Source organism: Tribolium castaneum, chromosome 5 (assembly GCF_031307605.1).
Source record: "Tribolium castaneum strain GA2 chromosome 5, icTriCast1.1, whole genome shotgun sequence".
In the NCBI taxonomy this organism is placed as follows: Eukaryota; Metazoa; Arthropoda; class Insecta; order Coleoptera; family Tenebrionidae; genus Tribolium; species Tribolium castaneum.
The window spans coordinates 3,706,235-3,719,479 of record NC_087398.1 but is presented as its reverse complement, the minus strand read 5'-3'; the positions used below and the strand labels follow the sequence as shown (position 1 = coordinate 3,719,479).

Genomic DNA, 13,245 nt, shown 5'->3' with positions numbered 1-13,245 from the left:
TTCACCTTTTAATACCAAATTATTATTGAAAAAAGATCGATTTAGCCGCTTTCCGACCAAGTCCAAATAACAATAATCCGCCGCTTTATTGTTAAATATCCCCCGAATCGCACCGAACGGCCCAATTGTTGTAAATTCTTGTCAAAGTCAAAACAGTGACATTTGGAGCGAAATTAGTTTCGTGATGTTTGCCAATACGTTCCAGAGCGGCTTCATTTCAATTTTCTACAGTGTGGGCAGCAATCCGTTGCAATTATGGGACAAGCAAGTGAGTTTTGATGCAGTGTCGTTTATCTTCGCCCTCATTATCATACTAATGTCTCCGCGTTACTCCATACTCTCATCACGTATTAAATGCGATACGTTATGAGACTCACGATCCGGTTTTTGTGCACTTATCTCCCGAGAATCCACCTGTGGTGAAGGATTCCCTCGTCCTGTTTCAGGTGAAGAATGGACACATCAGACGAGTCGTTGACGACGAGGTCAGGTCTCTGGTTCTGGAGATCTCGGGCACGAATGTCGCCACCACCTACATCACGTGTCCCATCAAACCCAGGCTCTCCCTAGGGATCAGGCTCCCGTTCCTCGTCATGATCATCAAAAACATGAAAAAGTATTTCACTTTCGAAATACAGATTCTTGGTAACTACTCGCTATTTCACCGTAATCGGGAAAATTTGCACTTTTTTTCTATGTCCAGACGACAAGGACATGCACCGACGTTTCCGCGTCTCCAATTTCCAGTCTACTACAAAAGTGCGTCCGTTCTGCACCACAATGCCTATAGGACTCAGCAGTGGCTGGAACCAAGTCCAGTTCAACTTGGCCGATTTTACAAAAAGAGCTTATGGCAATATAACAAGGCTTAACTTTATTCTAGTTAATTTAATAATTATTTTATTATCATAGGATCGACCTATTTGGAGACAACTCGCGTCCAAATCCACGCAAACGTGCGAATTCGCCGAATTTACTTCTCCGATGTTTTATACAGTGACGATGAATTGCCCAACGAGTACAAACTATTTCTGCCGACTCCCGGAACCCAAACTCCGGTACGTCCGGGCAAAGTGGCCGAAAAGGCCGATTCTAAAGAAAAGAAAGAGGAGAAGAAGCCTTCAGCTGAAGAAGTCAAGCCTCCGGAAGCCGAAATAGTTCCCTCAGCTGCGCCTCCCAGTCCGGCAGGACCGGAAACTCCGGTGGTGGAACCCGAAGAAGCGCCACCGGAACCGGATTTAGCGGCTGAAACGGAAATTTCGGTCGTGGTGGCGGAGCCTCCAAGTGAAGCTGAGGAAATTGTCGAAACGACGACCGAAGCCCCGACTGAGGAAACAACGACTGAGGCACCGACTGAGGAAACGACTGAGGCACCCACCACTGAAGCCGAGGTGGTTGAAACTGTAGAAGAAGCTGCGGCTCCGGTTGAGGCAGCAGCAAATGAGGCAGCTCCTGCTGAAGCTGAGGAAGCCCCAGTCAGTGCCCCAGTGGTTGAGGAAACCCCAGTTGAAGAGCAACCGCCGGCTGAGGAGCAGCCCCCGGTTGAAGAAGCGGCAGCTGAGGCGCCGCCCGCTGAAGAGCAGGCCCCGGTGGAGGAAGCCCCGGCTGAAGAAGCCGCATAATGTGCTGTTCATGTTGTAATAAATGTTTTGAACTTGGCGCCTGGTTATGTAATGCTTGTTTAGGGACATTTTGCAATGTGTCACATGAGACACCTGACTGTCAGTGTCAAAGTACACAATGTACTTTATAAATAAAAGTCGAAAAGTCGTGTTTGGTTCACTTTAGCGCAATTAAAAAATGTTTTTCCGCAACTTTATAACGTAACGACGCATTTCCAATAATGTCAACGAATTTTAGCATTAATTTCCCTTGATAGTGGTTGGTACAGTGAAGACATGTCGACGATGGTGGAATCACCACCCCCCGAGTTCATCAAAACGATCGAATGGGACATGATGGACAAGACGAAATTCTTCCCCTTATCAATGCTTAGTTCGTTCACAGTCAGGTGTGCCCTTTACCCCCTAACCTTGATAAAAACGAGGCTGCAAGTCCAAAAACATAACGACATTTACACTGGTAAGCCCCACGTGACGCATTCCAGCCCTAAACCCCCGTTTTTAAGGCATGTTTGACGCTTATGGGAAAATTTACAGATATGAAGGGTTCTCCGGGCTGTACCGCGGATTTTGGGTGTCCTCGGTCCAAATAATCAGCGGTAAAGAGCGCCCAAACCTCACCATGTCATAAAATTGCGCAATTGCAGGCGTTTTCTACATTTCGGTGTACGAGGGGGTCCGGCATTTACTCGCACAAAAGAATATCGACTCGAGGGTCAGAGCGCTGATCGCCGGGGGCAGTGCCTCAATTGTGGGCCAAACGATCATTGTTCCTTTCGACGTCCTCAGCCAGCATCTGATGATGATGGGGGTGCAGAACGGCGACAAGGTACAGCCCCCGGAGGCCCCAAACCGCATTCAATCGATTTTTTCAGTTAGCTTTCAATACCTTAGGAATTGCCATCAAGCCAGGGACGAGCAAACTGGCCCTAACGCTTGAAATAGCCAAAGAGATTTTCCGCAGGGACGGAATTGGGGGGTTTTACAGGGGGTATATGGCCAGTTTGGCGGCCTACGTCCCGAATTCGGCTCTGTGGTGGGGGTTTTATCACTTCTACCAAGGTTATTTATTGCCAAATGTGGCGAAAAAAACGATTTTGAAATATTTTATCGCAGATGAGTTGCACGCAGTGATGCCTTCGTGGGTCTCGCATTTGTTCATCCAGACAGTGGCGGGGACGTTAGGGGGCTTCACCACCACAATTATCACCAACCCCTTGGATGTGATCAGGGCTAGACTGCAAGTGCAGAGGATAGAATCTATGAAGTGCGCTTTCAGGGACTTGTGGGTTGAGGAAGGTGTCAGGATGTTCTCCAAGGGGTTAAGTGCGAGACTCATCCAATCTGCCACGTTTAGTTTTAGCATAATTCTCGGTTATGAGACTATAAAGCGCGTTTCTGTTAACGATGAATATAAAGAATATGTCCGTTGGTGATACTGTTGTAGTTTTATATTGTATAAAATGAGATTTTATCGATGTTGATTTTTTTGGAGATTGTTTTAGTTGACCTCCACTTATTTATTTCTGTTGATTTTAGCGCAAGTTCAAGGCTCCTATACAGTCGAGATAAAATGACCAGTGAGCGAGTGTATAAGAGCCGTGCAAGTCAGGTGCAAATAAAACTCAAAACAGCATATAATTACGTTTTATTTAAAAGAAACCATAACTATACTAAAAACATCAGCAAGTCCTAACAATAAAAAAGGGATAAAATGCAACAGTTACAAGAATAACTCCTAGAAGCTCGTGCTGTTGGTAAGAGTGGTGCAGCAAAGGTGTGGAATTATTTTTGTAAAAACAGCACTTATCGAGCCAAAATTTCAACTACTAGGCCATATGAAGGTGTTTTTATCACAACAACAGCTAGAGGCACGAAATATGGGTCTGTGTGAACACTAATCAACACTAAATGGGTGACTTTAACTACACCACATGGATTTGCATGGCACAAGGTTTAAAGTCTTTCAGAGAATTTGTTCGTCTATATTTCTTAAAATGCAGGTGTTCCGACTGAACCCCACATTAGAAGTAATGGGACTTCTAATAATGATTGTTTTTATCAGCTTTCCCTATACCTACATTTAGTCTTTTTCGAAATATTTAGGATTTTTTGAAAACTTTTGGATTTGTAAATTTGATTTAAAAAATCTCTGCAGATTTTAAAAATTTTGAAAGTTTTCAAATTTCCAAAAAACACCAATTTTCAGATAAATATTATCAGAATTTTCAGTATTTGTAATGTGGGGTGCGAGGGAACAGCCTGTCTATATTTCTTAAAATATACTTCAGTGGATTGTCTATAGATTACTCTCAAAAAGTGCAACAAGACTATATAAATTTCTAAAAATATATATCCTCTTCAAGTCAAAGAATTTTTACAATAAAAATAAAAAATGTACAGCTCGACTACATCTACACAAGCATAACAAAAACCTATCGAGCACCACAATATAATACAAAGAAAGGTACAATAGAGTTATTGCACGGAAACTTATTACAATTTTTGTACTTAATCGACGCAACGTAATTGAAAATATCCTTATAACGTAGTGTTAAAAAGCTTGCCGTTTTGTTAATGCGCTTCTTACCGCCCGCCCCTTGGTCGCCGCCTATTGTTTGTACCCTTGCATCAGCTCGTTGAAGTTCACCAGACCGAGATCGAGGTTGCATTCGTCCAACTGCTCCAGATAGTCCATTGCGGGCCCGCCAGCTGTCGTTGTGGTAGCAATCGAACCGGCATAACTGCACAAAAGACACAACCAGACATCACATTACTGCAACACAGACCAACCAATGAAATGACAGCGTGATAATACTGATTAATGTTGCGAATGTGTCTGGTTACGTCTGTTTTGCAGCATGCGGTCAACTCGTTTCGGGAAAATGTGAGGGAAATAAGACAAGAAATAAAAACTTCTATAATTATTTTTCTATAAATGTAACAAATGCACAGATTAATACTAACATTTTCCGCACGTCTCTTTATAAGGGATTGCAACGTATTATCACATTCGTTTGAATTTCTCTCAATTACCCTGTACTAACAGCCGAAACGTGTATAAAAATCAATAAAAAATTCTCGATAAATTCGTATAAAAAGATAAATTACCGATTATATCATATCAAACATGATGTAAAGTTGTGTAAACGTAGAAAATCAATCTAAACCTAATTTTTGTTTGATTCGTATCACTAATACATAAAGCACACGGTTTCGATGAAACTATAATGTATAAAAATATATCGAAAAAATCCTTTGAGGGTTTTAAAGGTCAAGCATGTTCTGAAAACTGAGACACGAAACGGGAAATTACAAATTTCGAACGGAATGAATGAGATTACCTGCTAGCCACTGATGGGGTGTCTCTTGACGGATCTGGAGACTGTAAAAATGAATGCTGGGGGGTGTTGGGATAACTGGCGGCACTTAAACCGGGCACGTGGGTCACAAGGACGGGCTTGACGTAGCCGTTGTTGCTCGTCGGCTGATTATCTATAAAAAAATCCCAAATCGCCCAATGAACGAAATAACCCGGAAAAAAAGACTATTACAAAATATTTAAGGTAAACTAAAATGATTACTTAAATTTTATTGTAAAAATTCAAATTCAAAAAAAAAGATTTTTCAATTCAATCACTCGAATGGCATTACAAAAAAAGCATTGTTTCGCACACTTTATAATAAAAATAAATATTTCACACGAAAAGAGAAATAAATAAACGTACCTTGGAACGGTGTGTAATATTTTCCAAAAGGTATCTCTTTGGATATGTCTGGATACAAGTAGATGAGATGATTTAGATCAGCTATCCGATCAGCCAGCGACCTTATTGCGAAATCTTTCGACGTGAAAGGTTGCAAGCTGAAGACTTCGCCCGTATCTGCGAAAAAAATCCATCCCTAACCAATCAAAAACAATCAAAAAATCACCTGAAACCCAGGCAATAGTGATGCCTCCAAGCTCGCTGTCCGAAAACCTCAACAAAAACGTCCCACATGGACACGACGCCAACATCTCCTCGGCTTGCTTCTTCTTCACAAACCCAATAATAGCCCCATCGACCCATGGCCCCCTCAAATGCTCCCGCGTCAACTTCATTATAGCATAAAACCACTCCCAGAACGTGAAATTCCTTTCACTCAAGGGTTCTTTACAAAACTGAGCCCAGCTCAGCATTGGATTACTCCCTTCGTTGTAATTCCCTCTGAAGGCTTTATCGGCCAAAAACCGCAAGTTATCTTCGTTGAGTGGCCGTCCTGTGGCAGCCCTAAACTTAAGGGAGAGGGTTTCTGCCACGTTGGTCCACAACACCTTATCAGGGACTGAGAAGGGCACTCGACCCGCGTCACTGAAGGCATTATCCCAGGTAACAGTGGCCCAAGCGTGGGGCTCCTGGTTACCGTGGACAATGACAACGACGGGAAGACTCAACGTCCAGACCTGGAACATGAGTTCACCACCTCCCACACTGAACTGTGACTGGAACAAGAGGGAGAATTTCTCGTCCATGACACTCTCAGTGCCCTTCTTTTCCGCTCGTTTGATTTTCTTCAACTGCATGTTTCGGAAACTGACCGACAACTGCCGAGTGGCTTGTTGGTATTCCATTGTCCCAGTGTTGTTTAAAATCTCGCCACTGCATTCGCCACTTTTGGCCAACTTGTCATTTTTCAATAAAACATTCGCTTGAGATTCCGATATTATCGTAACCTTCACTTGGGGAGGTGTCATATGCACGTTTAATTTCCCCCCAACTAGCAACCTAACCGTCGCTGTGAATCTCGTATTGGTTTTCATCACTTGTGGCGGTTGTTTTTCGATGATGAACGTCGAAGTGACTAAAGAAGACAACAGTTGGGTGACATCGCCGAGAACTTGTGGCAACAAATCGGCAACTCCTGGCGGATCAAGTGATAGTTTTTGTCTCAATCGGTCGACTTCTTTGATTTGTTGTCGGTTGAGCCAAATCAATTCGGCGAGACTTTCGCACCAGTCTTGGATCGTGTCGAGATTGCTGTTGAAGTTGGCACCGTTTCCGGCAAGTTGTTGTTCGCGTTTCCATCGGATTAATTCGTCGTCGAGAATGTTGGATTGGAGTTGGTTGAGGAGTTGGATGGTCTCTTTGAATTTGTCGACGATGGCGAGACGGAGTTGCATAAGACCGGCCACTTTTTGATTGAGGACTTGTTCGAGCATCTCTTTTTGACGAGTGAGTTTTTGAACAGTGGCTGTCGTTTGAGCGTTGGTCGGCTGTTGGCTGGAGAGCTGTTGGATGTGTGCTGGAAACGTTAACAATAGATTTACCGTCAAGAAGCAATTATCCAACAAAAAGTGTTTCAAAAACTAGAATAACACGTAAAATAAACCGTAAAATTTACTGAAGCAATCCGTTTTGCCCTAGGACTTTTAGTTGTCGAGTTATAAATTATTAGTAAATAACCCGGCGCATCCACCATTTGTTGATGTTTTGTATTTCTTTAATTACAGTATAACTATTGGAAAAAGTTAAACTATTTTGATGTAAGCCCGTGCAAAATGATCCGAGGAATCGATTGGCGTCGAGAAAACTGCCAAATTCCCAATAGTTTTTTAGTTATGAATTTTTTAAAATTTTACCTATTTTTACTTTTATTTGCAATTTTCTCGAAAACTATTTGTCGGAGAACAGAGGTCTTTTTTGAAAAAGATAGATAATTAAAAGAGCTTTCCAACGATAAGACACTTCATGGGTTTATCTCTAATAGTTTCGGAATTAATGCTCGATAAATGTTCCGGACACCCGGAATCGACCAAAATCGCAACAAAAATTTGAAAAATCAAACATCAAAAAATCGAACACATAGACTTTTTGGAGTTTTGACAACTCTAGAGGGTTGTAAAGGCATATATAAGTCCGAAAAACTATGATAGAACGAGTTTTTAAAAAAAAAATTTTTTTCACTTTCTTGAAGGTAAACTCAGGAAATTTAACAAAAAAATCAAAATTTTAAATCTCGTGAAAAGTTCGTATAATACAGAAAATGAGTCGCTGAATTCACTGGAACAAACCGTTTTGCTCTACGACTTTTAGTTTTTAAGTTGTGAATTTTTTTGTTGAATACAATTTTACACTATGGAATGACTCCCCTAATTTTAAGCAAAAAAATTTAAATTGTTTCGTACTTATAAAAATGTAAACGCACAGAAAAGTCTATAAAATTTTACTAAAATGAGTTAAAAAAATGTTTTTGATTTTTTCAAGGTAGGTAAGAAAATTAAAAATACAGAAGAAAATGTAGTCAATGCAGTAACATTATAGTATAAAAAATACCAAAATCAGTGATAAAAAGTTGAATTTTGAAGACACTTTTTTTTAATAAAATAGTGTCACAAAATCGTCACAGCAGACGGAAAATAGAAAAACATGTTTACTTTGAATTATTTACTCACACATATTGAAGGCAAGGCAATCTAGTTATCATAGCTTAATATTACCAATATCAGAAAAATAAATAGCCTCAGCAACAAAATTGCATTGATAACTTATCAAAGTTAATCCGAAACTTACCGTTAATCTTTGTACACTCATGATACTGCAAAGCAAACGATTCTTGCTCCTGCTCCATTCGTCTCAAATCGTCGGCAGTATCCTAAAACCGCCAAAAATAATAGCCCCCTTACCCCACCTTAACCAAACTGACCTGAGTCCGCCTCCTCAAAATATCAATCTTGTGCAAAACCTCCGTCCCTGAATTAGAAATCACCAAATTGGCGAGCCCCGTTAGGGCTTCGCCGTTGGCGGCCTGCACCAACCTCATCTCGGTCGCAAGACACTGCCTCACGTACGAAAACAGCTGCATCGGATTAGAACTACAACCAAAAATGAGCAAATCCAAAAAGCCCCACCTAACTTATACCTATATCTCTGCCTGAACATTTTCGCAGCTTCGGCCAATTTGAGTTTCGTCAAAAAATACTCAGCGTCATTGACCACCGCCGCCTTGTTCTCCACCTCCTGGATGAGGGAGTTAACGAGCCCCGCCACGTACTGCTCATGCTGGGGGTTATCAGGCACAGGGTCTATATCCGACCAGAACTTCTCCTCAATGTAGTGGGCCAGGTAGTGGCGCACCTCAATCGGGAAGTGGTCCCCGTAGATAGACCGAATTTGCTGGAGACTCTCGGGGGGCAACTGCTGCGCCTTGGCCCAAAGCGACATGATCGATCTGCACAATCACCCAAAACAAATATTTAGATAGGCGAGATGGGTTTAGCAACAGTCAAGGTCATCAGGAAGCGGGATGGACGCACCGAAGGCTTGTTTGCACGACTGGGGGCTGGGGCGCACCCACACACTGACCTGTTATTGCTGAATCAGGGGGCTGGTCGCGACACGAGTTTGCACATTTATTTGGGAAATGTGGGGGCACTTACACGGTTATCAGCGTGCGACAATCAAGGCGACTCAAATCGCAGCCATGTTGGCAAAAATGACATTTGACAAGTTGCGCACCAATGGGGTTTGGGCACACTGTGCGCCAGGTTTAAAAATGTAACCACACTTTTCCATTTTTTTATTCCAGTGTAACAAAATGTATAAATCCTGTTAAATAATCAACATTCCGATAACAAACAATACAATAATATATAAAAATTACTACAAAAACTTTCTATTATATTTCGCTGTTAATTGACGTAACGTGTTTTTTATGTTGTCGTAGCTGGAATAGCTTATTCCAACCGCGATGGGGCCTTTGATCCAGTTCATGGACAAACCTTTGTAAAAACCCCCGATTATTCCTTCCCTAAAAGCATAAGTCACGTAGTTATGGTGGCGATTGGGCGAAATTACTATTACTTATAAATTATTTTAAGAGTTGCTCTAATTGAATTATATTTTCCTTGAGTATCAGTCTGCATTCGTCTTCTTACAATATCTAACGGATAGCTACTACACTGACCCAACATTCCTGCGATAGCCCCAAAACCGAGACTAATGACAGGATTTAAACGAGCATCACAATCTAAATTCGTATATTCTGGAAAAAAATACAAAAAAAAACTATAGTCCGGTCAAAATAGACACAAATCTCATAAAAAATATATAATTAGTACAGGTCTTAGGTACCCCACTGCAAATGAATAATATAAAAAATCCCCACCGGATATCGTTTTTTATTTTTCTCGTAAACGGTAAGTGTTATCGTAAAAATAGGTCAGACGAAAATAGATCATGCAATTATCTATAAAAATTGTTCTTATAGCTTTTTGTACGAATCACCATTTCTGAGATATCACTGATATCAGACATCAGATTTTAAAAATAATTTTTCAAAAATTAATTCCTTACTTAAAATTAATTTTTAACAGATGAAAAAATAAATAAAAAAACATCTTTTGACAACGAATATTTTTTTTAGCAGACGTAGGATTGGCGGAGATTTTTTATATTTATTTTATTTGAAATAATAATAGTGCACCTAAAACCTGCAGTAATTTTCAGCTTTATGCGATTTATTGCAAATTAAAACGTCTATTTTGACTAATTATTGCCCTTACTTACCTCTATAGAGCATTTTCAAGGTATCATAAGTAAAAAACGAGACCCCTGCATAGGGCACGACCCCCGCAATGGTGGGTATGTACCCCTTATAGAACGCTGTGATTCCCTCTTCGTAAAAAATCTTATAAAAAACTTGTCTCAAAGTCGCGTATTCCTGCTTATTCGTGACAGCCATTCGAGCCCTCGCCACATCAAGTGGGTAGGTGAGAGATTGCGAAGTGGCCCCCGCGAGACTCCCCGCCAGGAACAATTTCCTGGGGGACTTGTTTGTATTGTCCACATTGAGAATTTTCTTCCACTGTTCGTGTGCGGTAAACTGGATGGCGGCATGGGGCACAATGCGCACCATGGTGGCACTGTTGCCCCTCCATAGGGCCAGAAACCCGTGCTGGTGGTACGTTTGTCGCAGAAACTTGAACGCCTTGCGAGTTGAATAGGGTTTGTTGCTGCAGGAAGCCAGTTAGAGGGGTACCAAACGTGGGGGCTTACCTGATCTGGAAGTTGATTTTTGTGCGGTCCAAGGGGGCTATCGTGGTCTTGGCGAGGGCCCCCGCTATGGCGCCCGCACACAGACTAGTGAGGACGATCTGAGTGTTGCTCAGCTGACTCGAAACAGGGTCATGGCTTTTACGAGCCATTTTTTGGAAGACTAATCAAGGCATTATTGGGTCAACTGGAACGGGAATGAAGAATTAGAGGAGAGTCGGAGGAAAGGAGGCAAAGTTCAAAGTGTGTTACCTTTTTTTAATTGGACGGGGATTTAACAACATCTAAGCGTGGAGTGATAAGACTATCGCAAATGACGAGCTGTTTTGTTATATAACTTTATTTATTAATAAATTACGTTAGAAATGAGGCGATAAATCGATTCGTTCGGGGGGTTTACAACCCTGATTAAGGGCTCCCACTAATCGGGGCCCCAAACAATTACCTGGCACAATTGGGCGATAAAATCATCATTTTATCAGAGATAAAAATAAATAATTCATTAATGACGAGTCTGTGCCAAATTTCGTGACGCTAACTGTACTTTCACCTGTTTCACCTTGATAATAATAATACAATTGACGTGTAAATATTTACAAGAAAAATGGTAAAAATAACCCGCTAAACCCACCCCAAACCTAATCAAGCTTGTTTCAGGCCCGCTACTTCAAGGAGCAAGACATTGACGGTAGGTACCCCCGTGATAGCCCCCCAAACTAACTCGTAAATCTTGTAGAATTTCGCGAGTGTTTCTACTTGTTTGCGCGCTCGGGGCACATCAAGTCCCTGGACGAACTCACAGTGATAATGAGGAGTCTGGGGCTGTCGCCCACCATCTCAGAGCTTGCGGGTTATTTCAAGCAAAAGAACGGCAAAATGAGCTTTGCTGACTTCTTGGAGGTTATGCATATTCACTCACGGGTGGAGAACGTGCCCAAGGAGGTGGTGGACGCCTTCAAGGCTGGGGACCCGGAGGGGAAAGGGGTGATTCCGGCCAAGCAGCTGCGTCACATGTTGCAAAACTGGGGCGAGTGTCTTTCGGCCAAGGAAATTGATCGGATTTTCAGAGAGGCAAATGTTAATAACAACAGTATGGTGCGGTACGAGGATTTTGTTAAGATTGCCTGTGCACCAGTGCCGGATTATTACTAGAGGGGGCTTACCCTAACACAGTCTTTTCCACGAAATTATGTAAAACACATGTCACAAATTTTTATTTTCGGATTTTCGCACTGGGGGGTTGGCAATGATTTTTCGGTTTGGTAAAATAGAGAGCCGGCAATCAACCCCCGCACAGTTATTTATTCTAACGCCAATAAATCATTAATTGACCACAATCCTTGTTTTTTTTAATTACGGTAATTTTAGTCCAAGAATCACAAAAAAACAATATGCGCCCTAAAAAATCAGACACCCATCAACTTTTTATACGTCGATGGTGGATGGAAATTTTGACAATTGACACAATTGTCGCTCGATTCCAACCTCACTTTTGCTGGTTAGCGTTGTGTCAACGTTTTTAGTTTATTTGCGATTTTTTGCACACAAAAACAACAACCATGTCGACCGCAATGCCCATAAACCCCAAACCTTTCCTCAACGGCCTAACAGGCAAGGCTGTGATGGTAAAATTGAAGTGGGGGCACGAATATAAAGGTTACCTTGTCTCAGTTGATGGTTACATGAATTTACAATTAGCAAACACAGAGGAATTTATTGATGGGAATATGACTGGTATGTAACTATGCTTTGGAGGCGGACCCCCTTGTGTAACATTTTTTTACAGGTAACTTAGGGGAAGTTTTAATTAGATGTAACAATGTCTTGTTCATAAGAGGGGCTGAAGAAGAGGACGAGGAGGGAGAGACGAAGGATTAATTATTTAATGTAAATTCAAGTTTAAATGTACGATCGGATACTTACGTAAATAAGTATTGTAGATTTAATTTTTTACCAAATAAATCGTGTTAAAGTACTTGTTTTTTTTTCTACATGTAACGTTACGATTGTCTACCACAAAAAAAATACACAAACTGTTACGGATTATAAACAAGAGAACTTGCTTTTGAAAAAAAATACAAAAATATATTTATTTGTTTAACATTAAAGGACGCTATAAAGTGGGGGATACATACAGTGTTCTATAAATAATTATAATGGAATAAGGAAATGATAATTAAGTACCAAAAATGTAAATTAAATCCTTGTAGTTAACGGCAAAACGAACAGATAGCAGCACAACTGAAGAAAGTTCCCCTGCACTTACAGTTACCTCTCATACACCTGCTTTTGCATTTACCCGAGAGGGAGCCAAAACATACTTTATATTTTAAAAAGCATCAATTTAATTTAATTTGATAACTTTGGCACACATTGGTCACAAGAAAAATTAAAAAAAAATTAAGTGTCATCAAATGAAGAGTCAAATACTAAAAATATTTTTTGGGCCGAAGCGAAAAAATTCAAAAACCCTTTTATCAGCCAAAAAAACTGTGGATAGCAACACAATACCTAAAAAATATATAAAACTAAAATTATTGGTCAATATTTTCAGTAAAATTACAACGCTGGCTTAAATAATTTCAATTTCA

The 13,245-nt window shown here is 40.9% G+C and overlaps 6 protein-coding genes across 11 annotated transcripts; 4 read left to right on the top strand and 2 right to left on the bottom strand.

The window, feature by feature from the left end:
• Window positions 1-53: 53 nt before the first annotated feature.
• Window positions 54-1,659, top strand: LOC657807 (cilia- and flagella-associated protein 20). The gene is made up of 4 exons (XM_964242.4): window positions 54-268; window positions 447-645; window positions 704-853; window positions 913-1,659. Exons 1-4 carry the CDS (start codon window positions 185-187, stop codon window positions 1,620-1,622), a joined length of 1,143 nt encoding a protein of 380 aa, XP_969335.1. The 5' UTR covers window positions 54-184; the 3' UTR covers window positions 1,623-1,659.
• Window positions 1,660-1,687: 28 nt separating this feature from the next.
• LOC657884 (uncharacterized protein) lies at window positions 1,688-3,100 on the top strand. The gene is made up of 6 exons (XM_015980207.2): window positions 1,688-1,823; window positions 1,880-2,082; window positions 2,129-2,221; window positions 2,270-2,451; window positions 2,498-2,684; window positions 2,739-3,100. Exons 1-6 carry the CDS (start codon window positions 1,801-1,803, stop codon window positions 3,056-3,058), a joined length of 1,008 nt encoding a protein of 335 aa, XP_015835693.1. The 5' UTR covers window positions 1,688-1,800; the 3' UTR covers window positions 3,059-3,100.
• A 154-nt stretch (window positions 3,101-3,254) lies between these two features.
• Stat92E (Signal-transducer and activator of transcription protein at 92E) lies at window positions 3,255-9,138 on the bottom strand. 3 transcript variants are annotated; one of them, XM_008195803.3, is made up of 8 exons: window positions 9,040-9,138; window positions 8,523-8,831; window positions 8,307-8,475; window positions 8,174-8,255; window positions 5,556-6,905; window positions 5,351-5,506; window positions 4,967-5,117; window positions 3,255-4,366 (listed from the first exon to the last, which is right to left on the bottom strand). In XM_008195803.3, exons 2-8 carry the CDS (start codon window positions 8,822-8,824, stop codon window positions 4,234-4,236), a joined length of 2,343 nt encoding a protein of 780 aa, XP_008194025.1. In that variant the 5' UTR covers window positions 8,825-8,831; window positions 9,040-9,138; the 3' UTR covers window positions 3,255-4,233. The 3 variants fall into 3 exon arrangements, with proteins under 3 accessions (XP_008194025.1, XP_969477.2, XP_008194026.1); XM_964384.5 differs by having other exon boundaries at window positions 8,966-9,125; XM_008195804.2 differs by lacking the exon at window positions 3,255-4,366 and adding an exon at window positions 4,532-4,914 and having other exon boundaries at window positions 8,966-9,125.
• Window positions 9,139-9,162: 24 nt separating this feature from the next.
• LOC658126 (mitochondrial coenzyme A transporter SLC25A42) lies at window positions 9,163-12,687 on the bottom strand. Of its 4 annotated transcripts, none has more exons than XM_064356935.1 (5): window positions 12,578-12,687; window positions 10,658-10,841; window positions 10,169-10,614; window positions 9,464-9,644; window positions 9,163-9,410 (listed from the first exon to the last, which is right to left on the bottom strand). In XM_064356935.1, the coding sequence occupies exons 2-5, from the start codon at window positions 10,804-10,806 to the stop codon at window positions 9,263-9,265; spliced, it is 924 nt and encodes a 307-aa protein (XP_064213005.1). In that variant the 5' UTR covers window positions 10,807-10,841; window positions 12,578-12,687; the 3' UTR covers window positions 9,163-9,262. The 4 variants fall into 4 exon arrangements, with proteins under 4 accessions (XP_064213005.1, XP_008194028.1, XP_064213004.1 ...); XM_008195806.3 differs by lacking the exon at window positions 12,578-12,687 and adding an exon at window positions 11,818-12,068; XM_064356934.1 differs by lacking the exon at window positions 12,578-12,687 and adding an exon at window positions 11,100-11,204.
• LOC658207 (uncharacterized protein) lies at window positions 11,123-11,991 on the top strand. The gene is made up of 3 exons (XM_964615.3): window positions 11,123-11,261; window positions 11,312-11,342; window positions 11,391-11,991. Exons 1-3 carry the CDS (start codon window positions 11,259-11,261, stop codon window positions 11,804-11,806), a joined length of 450 nt encoding a protein of 149 aa, XP_969708.1. The 5' UTR covers window positions 11,123-11,258; the 3' UTR covers window positions 11,807-11,991.
• SmF (Small ribonucleoprotein particle protein SmF) lies at window positions 12,098-12,629 on the top strand. Its single transcript, XM_964686.4, has 2 exons — window positions 12,098-12,388; window positions 12,441-12,629. The coding sequence occupies exons 1-2, from the start codon at window positions 12,214-12,216 to the stop codon at window positions 12,530-12,532; spliced, it is 267 nt and encodes an 88-aa protein (XP_969779.1). The 5' UTR covers window positions 12,098-12,213; the 3' UTR covers window positions 12,533-12,629.
• Window positions 12,688-13,245: the final 558 nt, after the last annotated feature.